The sequence below is a fragment of the Stigmatopora argus genome, chromosome 20 (assembly GCF_051989625.1).
Source record: "Stigmatopora argus isolate UIUO_Sarg chromosome 20, RoL_Sarg_1.0, whole genome shotgun sequence".
NCBI classification, from domain to species: Eukaryota; Metazoa; Chordata; class Actinopteri; order Syngnathiformes; family Syngnathidae; genus Stigmatopora; species Stigmatopora argus.
Genome location: NC_135406.1, coordinates 7546872 through 7561411, shown reverse-complemented (window position 1 = coordinate 7561411; position 14540 = coordinate 7546872). Strand labels below are relative to the sequence as shown.

Genomic DNA, 14540 nt, shown 5'->3' with positions numbered 1-14540 from the left:
AGTTTGCCATCATGACAGTCAGTAGTGATAATGATGAGCTATACAGGGCCACATTCACTATTAATGGGGTGTCTCTTGACATGGAAATAGACACTGGAGCAGCAAGAAGTGTCATTTCACAAGCAACCTATAGCAGAATGTTTGCACATTTGCCTTGACAGCCCGCAAAGGTGAAGCTTAAAGCTTACAATGGGGGCAGCATTCAGGTTTCTGGACAGTTCATGACCAAAGTAAAATTTGAGGATCAAGAAGTGGAAATGCCACTGTTAGTCGTGAAGGGAAAGGGAGCATCCCTCTGTGGAAGAAACTGGCTCAGACAGTTTAATCTGAACTGGAAATGCATCAAATACGTATGGGAATGTGACAAAGCAAACTGTTAAAGACATTTTGGACTGTTAGACGATAAGTTTTGGCATCTGACTCCAACGTTTGTCTATCTGAAACTATGGCTTATCGACCTAACAATAGTGCATGTTTAGCATCGGGAGAGAAGACCAGGATTACTCCACAGATGATTTATTCCTGATAAGGAGATCTAATACAGAGCTCTGGGTCTCGGGTCCCTAACACTAACAGCTGTGCGTCTTCGTGACCATCGAGAGACAACACCCAAACCGAGTTGCCCAGTTTTCATAACACAAATATGAATAACGCATTAGCTGATTAAAGGTATGATGTTGACCGGTCCACGACGGTCTCGAGGGTTCCACCCTCTCTTGGGATTTTCCAGTTGCCTCTGTATCAGTTGGCCTTGGGTGAAGCCATCAGTAATCAACCTCAAAAGAATATCTTGTACTGAAAGCTTCCTTTATTCCTTGTGCAAGCATTAATATAAGGGAACATTCTGTTTGCGTGCGTCATCAACCTGAAAACATGTGTTTAATCATACAGTAGTAATATATAAAAATAAAGCCTTATGTTTTGTTGCAATGATTCATCTGTAGTAAAATATATGATTAAAATATGTCGTAGTCTTCATTATATATAACCATTGATTAAAAAAAACAATTGATGGCTTGAAACTTGTCATTGATTGTCCATTGCTTTCACCTGTGTGTCACCCAACTATTTTTCCATGTCTCATTAACCCATGTCTGTATTTATTCTTGTGTTCTACCTCTTTTGGTTCTTTTTTGTAATTTTTGATTCAGGGCTTTTATGTTTTCAGTTTGCTTTTGGTGTTTTTGATTACCTAAAAGCTTTTGATATACCAAGGATTGTATTGACACACTGTGTCGGCACTGTATTGAAACCGTGTTGGTCATTCATTAGTGACCCCTGCAGTAGTTATATAATCATTGCAGGTGAAACAAACCCTTGTTTTTTATATTCCAAACGGAGTTATGTAAAATAGATCAAATTTGAGTTACAATTTTTAACTTATGTCCACATTTTTGTTAACTGTTAAATCACATGAAATAAAAGTGATTTCGTTTTGCGTCACACGATCAAAATGGTTCCACACTGGGGAAAACTTCTTAAAACGAGTTGTTTCTTTGATATACATATGACAATTACGCAAAAGCCCATCCAACAGGCCTACGACACTTTGATACAGTTTATGTCTTTATACTAAACACTTTGGCCAAACTATACATTTCCTGTACCGGTCACGTGATTCTTTCTTGAAGCTATACACGCCCTACTTCCGACTTTCACTCTTGAACTCTCGGCACAGTGCTGACGCAACAGTGTCGATCGTCCCATCACTATCAGCAAAACCTTCTCTAGCTTAGCCTAGCTAGCAGCTACCAAAGAAACAAGTCCGGTTCGTCCAAGAACTCGTTGAACCTTTGCGCACTACTTTAGCTAAGCCTAGCAGATATCAAAGGAACAAGTCGCCGAATGCTTGTTTATGCTTTAGCTTAGTTTAGCTAGCAGCTATCAAAGAAACAAGTCACCGAAGAACTCGTTGGAATTTTCCTGGCTAAGTTAGCTTAGCCTAGCTAGCAGCTACTGAAGGAAAACGTCGTCGAAGAGCGTGTTTATGCTTTATCTTAGCTTATCTTAGCTAGCAGCATCAAAGAAACAAGTCCTCAAGTCGTCGAAGAACCCGTTAAAGCTTTGCGCCCTACTTTTTCTTAGCTTATTTTAGCTAGCAGCTATCAACAAAGGCGCCGCCATCATCAGAATCCACGTGTGGAAATGCCTGTGTGACATACTAGAGTGTTTGATCTATTAGTGTGACATACTAGAGTGTTTGATTTATTAATGATTGAATGTTGAGAATGCACAACGAGTTTGGATTGAATGTGTGTATCGGTGTTCGATTGTTGATCCTTTGATCCACATGGCAAGTGTGGGGCATGTTAAAGAAGATCGGTATTCGATTATTGATGTCTTGGCAAATAGCTTGAGGCACGGGAGGTGTGTTGAATCATTACAGTAAAAGTTGGATTGAAGTAACAACAACATCTCACTGTTCTGATTATTTCCCCCTGTGTGTCAAGATCGAATGCAGGGTGTAACATTTTGGAGGCACTGCTGGGATTGCTGTTCAGATGTCCAGTGTCCAAGATCTGCTCACTGAATTCTGAGCCAGCTAAATCCCCCCAAACACTACAAACCAGGCAGATGGCAGTGAGAGGAGGTGTTGCTGTTTAAGAAGAACTGGAAGTTGGCGGTTGAGTACTTGTCATCTGAGGCCTACGAGATCATCAGAGGGACAGTAAAGACGTGCCAGTTCAGAGTTCACTCCTGTACAGTCAACAGAGCTCCTAGATCGTCAACAAAATGGAACAGTTACTCGAAGAGGTGGTAGGAACATTGAACAACCTGACGGAAAATAACCTACTGGAAATATGTGATTTTCTTAACATATTAAGAAGTGTTAAACGGAAATCGCGTCTATCATTAGTGGCTCACATTGTAAAGTACCTAGAAAGAGAAGAACTAGAGGAACTGCAGGATGAAGGCATGTCTGAATTGTTGAAACTGAAAGATAAAATATCAGATATGAAGCATGAAGTCAAAATAGATGAAAACGAAAAGCAAGGATCAAGATTGGAAGAGACTCCAATAACTTTGCCCCAGCTACCAGATGCTGCGGACCCTCAAGGGGGTGTGTCTCCCCAGCCCCAGCCAAGCTCATACTGGCGCAAGGACTTCAAAATTGCCGGCCAAATAGGTGAAACAGGCCAGAGGGACAAGCTGACATTCTCCAGCCTTGTTCATCAAATTGAAAATGGACTGAATAGGGGTTACCGAGATGTGGAAATTATTGATGCAGTTATCAGAGCTATCTCCCCCAGTTTGCAGCTACGTAATTATTTGGAAGAGAAACCTAACCTCACTCTTCCCACACTCAAACGCATCCTACGCGCTCATTTTCAGGAAAGGAGTGCTACCGACCTCTATGTGCAGTTAGCTTCAGAAGTGCAGCATATCAAAGAGACTCCTCAAAGTTTCTTAATGCGAGTCTTAGTTCTTAGACAGAAGGTACTGTTTGCATCTCGAGAATCAGAATCAGGACTCCAGTATGACCCAAGTTTAGTCCAGCGTATGTGCTTGCACACGATACTCACTGGTCTCCAGAGTGACAGTGTTAGAGTAGATATGCAGCCTCTCTTGCTGAACTGTAAGACTTCAGATGAGCTTTTGCTAGAGCGGTTAAATGTAGCCTGTGCTAATGAAACAGAAAGGAGAAATAAAAAGAAGTTTAGTACCCCACAGGCAGCGACACATATTAGCAAGGTGCACTCAGAAGAACTACGACCTACCAATTGCCCTGGAGAAGAAAAACCAAAAGTGTCCCGTGAGGTACGAGCGGAGTTGACTGAACTTAAGGCAAGTGTTGCTTCTCTTAAAGTTCTCAGTGCAGAGATAGCTCAGATTAGAGAGACACTACAGCAGGCTATGTTTCAGCCTCAGTCCTACCTCCCACCTTCAGTTAGAAGACCAGTTAGGGAGCCCCAGCCACCTTTTGAAAAACAAAATTACTACAGCAAGCCCCCAGCACCCCCCTGGAACACTAGCCGCCCTGCTTATGTCCCAAGAAGGTGTTTTGCTTGTCAGCAGGGAGGGCGAGATGTGAAGTGCACACATTATCGGTGTGGGAGTGGAGGACATTTCCAAGCTGGATGTAAAATCCGAGGAGGCAGAACACTAAAAGAAGAGACTATAGCAGAGCTAACTCAGGAAAGGGAAGGTGTGGTTCGTGTGCTTTGTGGCACACCCAGTCCACAGGCCATCGTCAATCCTCCCAGCATGCAACAGCAGCAGGTGGGAACTCAGCAACACCTGATGGTGGAACCTGCCGATTCAAAGGCAAAGATCAGACGACTTAGACAAGAGCTAGAACAGAGGAATGAACAACTGCTGGACAACAGACACCAGCAGGAAAACATGGAGGAAGAAATAAAGAGGCTCCAGCAGGAGAATTTGAAGCTGCTCGTAGACGCCCGTGCAGCCCGTGCCTATCGTGATGAACTGGATGCGCTGAGAGAACGCGCAATCATAGCTGACAAGCTGGAGTTATACAAGGCCAAAGTGGAGAAAGGGAGACAAGGGATGGAGGAGGCGTACACCATTGCCACCGTGAGTGTACGAAAAGCTGCAGAACGAGGTAAAAAGCACTATGACACCAAAGTGAGGAGCTCCGTGCTACAACCAGGAGAGCGCATCCTGATAAAAAACCTGACACCAGAAGGAGGAAAAATTGACAAGAGTATGGAGAGAAATAAACAGCAGCCGGTATCTCATCTTCAAGAGACAGACCAAGACAGTGGTTACGAAGATGACTTTTACTACGAGCCCCTCCAGGTGCTAAATGAGAGAGATGCCCAAGGGATGGAGTCTAAGCACAGGCCACTGCCAGCGAATCAGAGACTCGAAGTGAAGGGCCCTGCTTCCGGACCAGTACAAGCAGAAGATGACTATCAGCTGGAGGACCTGCCTGGTGAGGGAACAAATCTGGCTGTTGAAGATCCTCGTGATGATCATTTATCAGAGACCTCTCCGCCAACCACTGTGAATGAACCTGAGGCGTTGACTTATGAACGGCCAAGAAGTGAGAGACATCCACCACGACGAACGACCTATGATCAGCTTGGTGTCCCCTCCTGTTATAGTACTCAGTCACCACATCAGCTGCTACCTGCTTACCCTGCACCAGGAGTGGTTCCTTGGTTAGTACACCTGCAGCCATATTACATTCAACCACCCTTTATGTATGGACTCCAACAGGCTTGAGCCTACAAGGGTGACATGTATTATGCGAACATGGACTGTTACGGACTGTGATTACAGTTTCCATCCAGTGAACGTGGACCGTACGAGTTGTGGATTATATTTGAACTGTGGCCCTTGCCGCCTGGAGTTTTCATGAGTATCAGCTTACAGAAGAGGATGTGAAATGACAAGTTCGCTAGACTGTTCAGCATTACAACCAACAAGGGGAAGATATTTGGAATATACTGATGTCGGGACGACGTTTGTTTTTGTGGGGGAGAGTGTGACATACTAGAGCAGGGTTGTCCAAACTATTCCACAAAGGGCCGCAGTGGGTGCGGGTTTTCATTCCAACCCATCAAGAGGACACCTTTTCACCAATCTGGTGTCCTACAAGTGCAATCAGTGGATTGCAGTCAGGTGCTTCTTGTTTTCTGCAGAAATCTCATTGGTCAAAGTGCCTGGGCTGGATCGGTTGGAACAAAAACCTGCACCCACAGCGGCCCTCGAGGACGGGTTTGGCCACCCCTGTACTAGAGTGTTTGATCTATTAGTGTGACATACTAGAGTGTTTGATTTATTAATGATTGAATGTTGAGAATGCACAACGAGTTTGGATTGAATGTGAAGATCGGTATTCGATTACTGATGTCTTAGCAAATAGCTTGAGGCACGGGAGGTGTGTTGAATCATTACAGTAAAAGTTGGATTGAAGTAACAACAACATCTCACTGTTCTGATTGTTTCCCCCTGTGTGTCAAGATCGAATGCAGGGTGTAACATACGCAATCCCATAATCATTTTTTATTTATGACAAATACAAATACACTTGGGAAGTCCGTAGTCTCGATCTTTACCAGAATTCACCTTACTGCTACTTGCTGCTAAGCTAAGTCAACAACCACACCGAGCACCGCTTCCGAGTATCTTTTTGACCAACGCCAGATCCATCACCCACCAAATGGATGAGTTGGAACTTCGAATTGCCACCAACAGCTTTGTTAAGAACTGTAACATTATTCTCATCACGGAAACGTGGCTACACCCGCAAATCCCTGACGCTGCGGTATCGCTAGCTAGCCGAACGCTTTTTCGGAACGATCGTTCAAAGGAACTAACAAGCAAAAGCATAGGAGGAGGTCTTTTTTGCATATATTTCGTGTATAACAATATTTACGAGCACGGAACGATTAATTCAGAAGAGTTTCTCCTAAGACAAGGAAACGCACAACGCGCATGCGCGGGCAAAAAGAGGGCTTTCTGGGTAATGAAGTATACTCGTGCACACAACACCCATAGGCAATGGCAACCTTTCTCAGAATAAAACTTCATTACCCACAATCAATACGTGGGTAAGCTCAACTATTGTATTTCCTGTTATTCTTTCTGAGGAAAGAAGCTCCCGCGATCGTTCTTTAAAGACTATTTCTCGTTGGCAAGTGGTCTTGCGTTATCCTATTGTGAGGACATTTGTGTGCATCATTTTGGGAATATTTTGAAGGCAATACAACAGCAAACAGTCCATCGATAGCGAACGTGAGGGTGGAGGCGTGGCAAACCGCCAACCCGGAAAACGAAGGTAACAAAAGATTACAACAAAATTAGAATTCAGTTTTGTGTAAAGTTACATTAAACGTATGTTTGAGTGTCTGTATATATTAATCCAAGTTAATTTAAATTTGTTTGTTCCGTTTACGAGTGCGTTGTCGTGGAAAAAAAACGGGAAAAAAAATCACCCCCTCGCCCGGTTTCATGTGTGAAAAGCTCCAGTATTTGTATTTAATCATGAAATGCTGCTAGGAAGTGGATTTTACCCCATTTTTGTGCATTAATTTATTGATTTTTTTTTATGTGTCGCAGCTGTAGCTGCAGTAGAGGTTTTATAGCCATAAAAGTTTTTGAGGGTTGGATTGATACGTTGAAGGCGCTACCAGAAAATGCACCGCCCGCCACTGGTGTACACACACGATCCAGTTTCGGCGAAACCTCCGTTCGGCCAAACATCCATTCGGCGAAACGTCTTTCGGCGAATCGTCCGGTTACGCTTTTCTAATGTAAATAAGCCAAGTAAAGCAAAAATAAAAATGTAGTTACTTTTCTACCAATTATCCCCTTCAACATCAAAAAGATAAAAACAATTAACCGCTAATTTCAGACATGAAGTTACTGTATTTTCACCCCTGTAGAAAGAAAACTATTAATTTGTCAAATTGTTCAAATTAATGTATTCATTTTCCTTAATTTTTAAATCTTAGCACATAACACTTCTCTTTTTTGTCACCTTTGAATTTGGAAGGCTGATTTTGTCAACAAAAAGACCCAAAAAGTATTTTTCGCCAAAAAGAGAGCTTTATTGGAACTACCAAAAAGATGACACGATAAATCGGTTTAAAAACGTGATTCATCTTATAATATGACAAAAGTATAAGGACATTGTACAACTTATTTATTTTGAGCAAATTCATTGTCTTTCACACCATATATCTACTAATGTTACTAATGTATCATTTAGATCACATTATTGATTATTCACTTTGTAATTTCCTAATTTAGGCTCTACTATTTCGGATAGAATTTGGAAGTAAATAAAATCTTCAACAACACTCTTTTCTTATACAGTATTACCTTGACATACAAGTGTTCCAACATACAAGACAAATTTGCAATATGAGCATACCAGATGTTCTCAATTGTGATTCGGTAGTAAATTAGAACAATTTTTTGTGTTTTTTTAGTATGGAAACTGATTACCGTATTTTCACGACTATAAGGCGCACTTAAAAGTCTTAAATTTTCTCCAAAATAGACAGGGCGCTTTATAATCCAGTGTGCTTTATATGGGAAAAAAATTAAAATGTGTCAAACATTGAGGGTGCGCCTTATAATGCGGTGAACCTTATAGTCGTGAAAATAAGGTAATTTGTATTTTGTTCATTTCTATGGGAATAATTGACTTGAGATACGAGTAAATTGACATACTAGCTCGATCCCACTGTAAGCTTGTATCTTAAGGTATTACTGTATTTGAATAGTGTGGATCGATATTACACGTTAAAAAGTGTAAACAAGATTTTCAGAATGCAAAATACAATTATACTGCGATTACAATGATCCCTCATACAGAAATTGAAAAAGCAAGCAAAGCCGTCATTGGCCACCGCTTATCACAACACATTTGCGTCTTTTAAGTCTATCCTTACGACTAAATCTCATAAACAGCCTGTGAATTATTCGCAGTTGTGGGATTTGAACCCATGCCTCCTGAGACTGAAGCTTAAATCCAGCACATTGGACCGCTTGGCCACACTACACTCAGTACTCATTTAATCCATCGGCTGCCATTGATGGCGGTAGACGTCCGATTCATGTTGACTGTGAGGTGCAGATGAACCTTCATTCTCTCAAATTCTAAGTGAGAGAACTTGCAATACAGCAAGGTGTTGAAATACTTTATCTGGTCATTTTTATCAAACAAATAAAAGTCTTAGTATACTTTTAGCCCGCGACGACGCCAGACAGCTCGCCGAACAGACACATCGAGACTATTAGTATATTATTTGTAATTTCTTGTAAACGGTGTGTGTTTGTATATGTGACATGCTAAAGTGTTTAATTGTCAATGCAATGACAAACTCTCCCTCTCTCATGTTTATAACTTTGAGAGCGAGCGAATCCATCGACGAAATGTCTGTTCGACAAACTGTCCGTCGAAAAAACATCCGGTTGATGCTCCAAAATGGAGAATGGTTTGATTTATTCAGATTGGGCACAATAAACATCAAGAGATGGAGAATAAAACGAAGATTGAGTTATGGTAGGCTTTCAATCCTTAGCCAACATGTATTCTCAGAATGGTTTTTCACCAGTGTGGGTTGTTATGTGGATTTTTAAGGATTCATTTCTAGAATAGGCTTTACCGCAAACTGAACACGAAAATGGTTTTTCACCAGTGTGGGTTCTTGTGTGCGTTTTTAAGTGTTGCTTTTGAGAAAAGGCTTTACCGCAAACTGAACACGAAAATGGTTTTTCACCAGTGTGGGTTCTTGTGTGTTTTTGTAAATCTTGCCTTTGAGAAAAGGCTTTACCGCAAACTGAACACGAAAATGGCTTTTCACCCGTGTGGGTTCTTGTGTGTACTTTTAAAACTCCATTCTCTGTAAATCTTTTACCACAAACTGAGCACGAAAATGGTTTTTCACCTCTGTGGGTTCTTGTGTGTATTTTTAAGCTTCTGTTCTCTGTAAAACTTTTACCACAAACTGAGCACGAAAATGGTTTTTCGCCAGTGTGAGTTCTTGTGTGAAGATTTAAGCTTCCGTTCCCTGTAAATCTTTTACCACAAATTGAGCATGCAAATGGTTTTTCACCAGTGTGTGTTCTTGTGTGCATTTTTAACTTTCCTTTCTCTGTAAATCTTTTACCACAAACTGAGCACGCAAATGGTTTTTCACCAGTGTGGGTTCTTGTGTGAAGATTTAAGTGTTCCTTCCGTGTAAATGTTTTACCACAAATTGAGCATGCAAATGGTTTTTCACCAGTGTGTGTTCTTGTGTGTATTTTTAACTTTCCCTTCTCTGTAAATCTTTTACCACAAACTGAGCCCGAAAATGATTTTTCACCAGTGTGGGTTCTTGTGTGCATTTTTAAGGTTGCCTTCTGTGTAAATGTTTTACCACAAACTGAACACGAAAATGGTTTTTCACCAGTGTGGGTTCTTGTGTGAATATTTAAGTGTCCCTTCCGTGTAAATGTTTTACCACAAACTGAACACGGAAATGGTTTTTCACCTGTGTGGATTCTTGTGTGTTTTTGTAAATCTTGCTTTTGAGAAAAGGCTTTACCGCAAAGTGAACACGAAAATGGTTTTTCACCAGTGTGGGTTCTTGTGTGTCTTTTTAAGCTTCCGTTCCCTGTAAATCTTTTACCACAAACTGAGCATGCAAATGGTTTTTCACCAGTGTGGGTTCTTGTGTGTCTTTTTAAGTTTCCCTTCTCTGTAAATCTTTTACCACAAACTGAGCACGCAAATGTTTTTTCACCAGTGTGGGTTCTTGTGTGAAGATTTAAGTGTTCCTTCCGTGTAAATGTTTGACCACAAACTGAGCATGAAAATGATTTGTCACCCGTGTGGGTTCTTGTGTGTATTTTAAATTTTCCCTTGTGTGTAAATGTTTTACCACAAACTGTACATGATAAGGGTTTCTCCCCAGTGTGGCTCCTCATATGTGTTTTCAAAGAAGACTTTTTCCCAAAAGTTTTCCCACACTGAAAGCATTTGCAGAGTTTGTCGCCACTGGGATTTTTCTTAACATCTTCAACATCATCATCGTCAAAAAGCAAGTGGTTGCCATCTGATAAAGGAGCAATTAAATTTTCTGCTCGCCTTCCTTCTGTTGAGCTGCCGCTCAGCAGCTCCGCCCCTCTGTTGGCCACGCCCAGATCATCTTCACTCTTGAAAGGCTCACCAGTAGACCATTTGACACATTCCTCGTTTTGGATTGGAGGTTGCTCTTCTCTTTTGCACTGTTGAGAGAACTCTGGCTCCTCCTCTTTAATTTGGGGCCATGCTGAGGCGTTTTCAGGCTCCGCCCCTCCGCTGGCCACGCCCAGATCATCTTCACTCTTGAAAGGCTCACCAGTTGACCATTTGACACATTCCTCGTTTTGGATGGGAGGTCGCTCTTCTCTTTTGCACTGTTGAGAGAACTCTGGCTCCTCCTCTTTAATTTGGGTCCATGTTGTGGTGTTTGCAGGCTCCGCCCCTCCGCTGGCCACGCCCAGAACATCTTCCCTCTTCATGAACTCACTAAGTGACCAGGTGAAATGATCTTCCTCCGTTTTGATCGGAAGTTGCTCGTCTCCCATTTGTTGTTGAGGGAACTCTTGCTCCTCCTCTTTGATTTGTGGGAGCTCAACTTCCCCTTCAAGGTCAACAGACTCCTGCCCATCAGCACCAAGATCATTTCTGAAACCTGCAAAGACACAAAGATAAAGGATCAACCATTTTCCAATTATAAAATGACTGAATTTCTTGTTCACAGAAATAAAACCAAACGGAAGAGGGCGCCATACATTCATTTCGTCACAAAACAATCAATCACAGTGGGAATGTTGACAAGTTCAATGAACATTATGATAAATCATTGAAGAAGAAGTAACTTTTAGGACATAACCTCGGTTTCAACACTACATCACCGTTAGACAACGACATGCGACTTTTGTCCTCCGCTGCCATTGAAGGGCCGCAAAAGAATCCTCGGCCCCAAACGGCTCCCCCGGATCCAACAAAGATATCAAGATGGTGGCGCGCACGGGTGCAGCGGCTCTATGCTCTCCTGTTTGGTGTTTTGTTTTCCATTTCCTGAGGGTACTCAGGAGGAACAACTTGGACACTAAGCTTCTGGTAACTTTCTATAAAGCCACTGTGGAGAGCATCCTGGCATACGGCATCACAGTGTGGTACGCTGGAAGCACGGCAGCAGACAAAAAGGCCATGCAGAGAGTGAGTAACACTGCCCAGAGGATCGTCGGCTGCTCTCTGCCCTCACTGGAAGATATTGCCAGCCCTCGTTACCTCAGCAGAGCCGGGAACATTGTTGGGGACCCGGACCACCCTGGTCACAACCTGTTCCAGCCCTCGTTACCTCAGCAGAGCCGGCAACATTGTTGGGGACCCGGACCACCCTGGTCACAACCTGTTCCAGCTGCTTCCCTCTGGCAGGCACTACCGGTCTCACAAAGCACGGACAAAGAGGCTTAAGGACAGCTTCTTTCCCACAGCCATCAGGACTCTGAATTTAAAGTAGCACGACACACAATCCCCTCTGTGTAACAACTTCGGGGTGAGGAAACATGAAGGACGTTGGGCGGTGATCTGCCTCCTGCTGGCTGACTGAAGGTAAATAAGCAGACAGTGGGAGGTAACTGATCCATTTTATTCTTTGTTGGCATCGGTGAGGCGAACCTTTTCGCACTCGCCGGGAGTTGGTTGCGCTCGGGAGGTGATGCGATGTATCCATCACGGCAGAGTGCCAGCAAGTCTGAAACTATCACTTGGTTGGGCTCTTGCCTGGGAAAAGCGCACTTTATGGAGAAGCACTTTCAATTTCGTCATACGCAGCTGGCTATGATGACAATTAGGCTTTTGTCTAGTCAATGATGATGATAAGCCTAAGTCTGATTTTATTTTTATTTATTTTAGCTTCCTTTCATTGCTTTTCCCCCTGGTTGCACTGCTTCCAGATGTGTGTTTTCATATTGAAGCATTTAACCAATCCCATTTCAGCCATTATTTGTTGCCAGATCAGACCTGCCTCAAAGCCTGCACAATCAGTTCTTGCGGGCTCTGCTGCATTAAACTAGACTGTTGCTTTTAACCAATCAGATTTCGAGTTGGCAACCCCACAATGATTTTTCATAGGCGTTAGCATTTTGCTGGCTGGAATACTTCATTGGTTTCACCAACTATGATTGGCTAGTAGGCGGGCCAAAGCAGTACCCGAGGCAGCTGAGATCGCAAACTCCACCCACAATGGCCGAGAGAAGCAAAAACAAATGGATTCTGTTTGCTCACAAAGCTATTTTCCAGACGGACTTTTCCAGAAAAAAATGGACATCATTAAGAAAGGGCGGTCAACTCCGAAGCTAGCAAGCCTGTTACAGCCGGGAAAATGGTGTGTGCGGCACTAACTTAGCTCCACAAGCAACTAGTATATTGTTGTGTTGATTTAAAGCTATTTTCAAAACCGACTATGCCGGAAATATGACAGGACAGGCTCGACTTTCATCATTAGCTTTGATGGCGATAGGAAAGAAGGAAGAAAGGAGGATGGATATTGTGTAAAAAGTTTTTTTGGTGAGTAAAATATGGCTATATTCCTAAATAATATTTCAATTGTGGGACAAGTTCTGATATCTGAAAAGCTCCAGTGTTTGTATTTAATCACAAAATGCTGCTAGGAAGTGGATTTTACCCCAGTTTAATTTTTGGCGTTTCACCATTGACGTCCATCGCTGTCTTTTCCCGGGAAAAATCACCCCCTGGTCTGGTTGTAATGTCTCAAAAGCTCCAGTACAGTGGTACCTCGTCATACGACCGCTCGTCATACAAAATTCTCGTCTTACGGCGGAAATTTCGATCGAATAATTCGCCCGTCATGCGATCAAAATTTTGTGATGCGACCAAGCCAGGTCTTTTTTGCATATATTTCGTGTATAACAATATTTACGAGCACGGAACGATTAATTCAGAAGAGTTTCTCCTAAGACAAGGAAACGCACAACGCGCATGCGCGGGCAAAAAGAGGGCTTTCTGGGTAATGAAGTATACTCGTGCACACAACACCCATAGGCAATGGCAACCTTTCTCAGAATAAAACTTCATTACCCACAATCAATACGTGGGTAAGCTCAACTATTGTATTTCCTGTTATTCTTTCTGAGGAAAGAAGCTCCCGCGATCGTTCTTTAAAGACTATTTCTCGTTGGCAAGTGGTCTTGCGTTATCCTATTGTGAGGACATTTGTGTGCATCATTTTGGGAATATTTTGAAGGCAATACAACAGCAAACAGTCCATCGATAGCGAACGTGAGGGTGGAGGCGTGGCAAACCGCCAACCCGGAAAACGAAGGTAACAAAAGATTACAACAAAATTAGAATTCAGTTTTGTGTAAAGTTACATTAAACGTATGTTTGAGTGTCTGTATATATTAATCCAAGTTAATTTAAATTTGTTTGTTCCGTTTACGAGTGCGTTGTCGTGGAAAAAAAACGGGAAAAAAAATCACCCCCTCGCCCGGTTTCATGTGTGAAAAGCTCCAGTATTTGTATTTAATCATGAAATGCTGCTAGGAAGTGGATTTTACCCCATTTTTGTGCATTAATTTATTGATTTTTTTTTATGTGTCGCAGCTGTAGCTGCAGTAGAGGTTTTATAGCCATAAAAGTTTTTGAGGGTTGGATTGATACGTTGAAGGCGCTACCAGAAAATGCACCGCCCGCCACTGGTGTACACACACGATCCAGTTTCGGCGAAACCTCCGTTCGGCCAAACATCCATTCGGCGAAACGTCTTTCGGCGAATCGTCCGGTTACGCTTTTCTAATGTAAATAAGCCAAGTAAAGCAAAAATAAAAATGTAGTTACTTTTCTACCAATTATCCCCTTCAACATCAAAAAGATAAAAACAATTAACCGCTAATTTCAGACATGAAGTTACTGTATTTTCACCCCTGTAGAAAGAAAACTATTAATTTGTCAAATTGTTCAAATTAATGTATTCATTTTCCTTAATTTTTAAATCTTAGCACATAACACTTCTCTTTTTTGTCACCTTTGAATTTGGAAGGCTGATTTTGTCAACAAAAAGACC

The 14540-nt window shown here is 42.2% G+C and overlaps 2 protein-coding genes across 2 annotated transcripts in view; one reads left to right on the top strand and one right to left on the bottom strand.

Moving 5' to 3' along the window:
- The window catches only part of LOC144065881 (uncharacterized), a 155121-nt gene that overhangs the window by 48018 nt on the left and 92563 nt on the right, over nucleotides 1–14540 (top strand). The window lies entirely within an intron of this gene.
- On the bottom strand, nucleotides 7497–11404 carry LOC144066104 (uncharacterized). Its single transcript, XM_077589451.1, has 2 exons — nucleotides 11365–11404; nucleotides 7497–11141 (listed from the first exon to the last, which is right to left on the bottom strand). The coding sequence occupies exons 1-2, from the start codon at nucleotides 11402–11404 to the stop codon at nucleotides 9016–9018; spliced, it is 2166 nt and encodes a 721-aa protein (XP_077445577.1). The 3' UTR covers nucleotides 7497–9015.

Excerpts from the sequence above, each read along its gene's own strand:
- LOC144066104 (XM_077589451.1), bottom strand. The coding sequence starts at position 11,404 with ATGGCAGCGGAGGACAAAAGTCGCATGTCGTTGTCTAACG. Across the intron at positions 11,142-11,364 it reads TCGCATGTCGTTGTCTAACG|GTTTCAGAAATGATCTTGGT; the intron begins GTGATGTAGTGT and ends GTGTCTTTGCAG.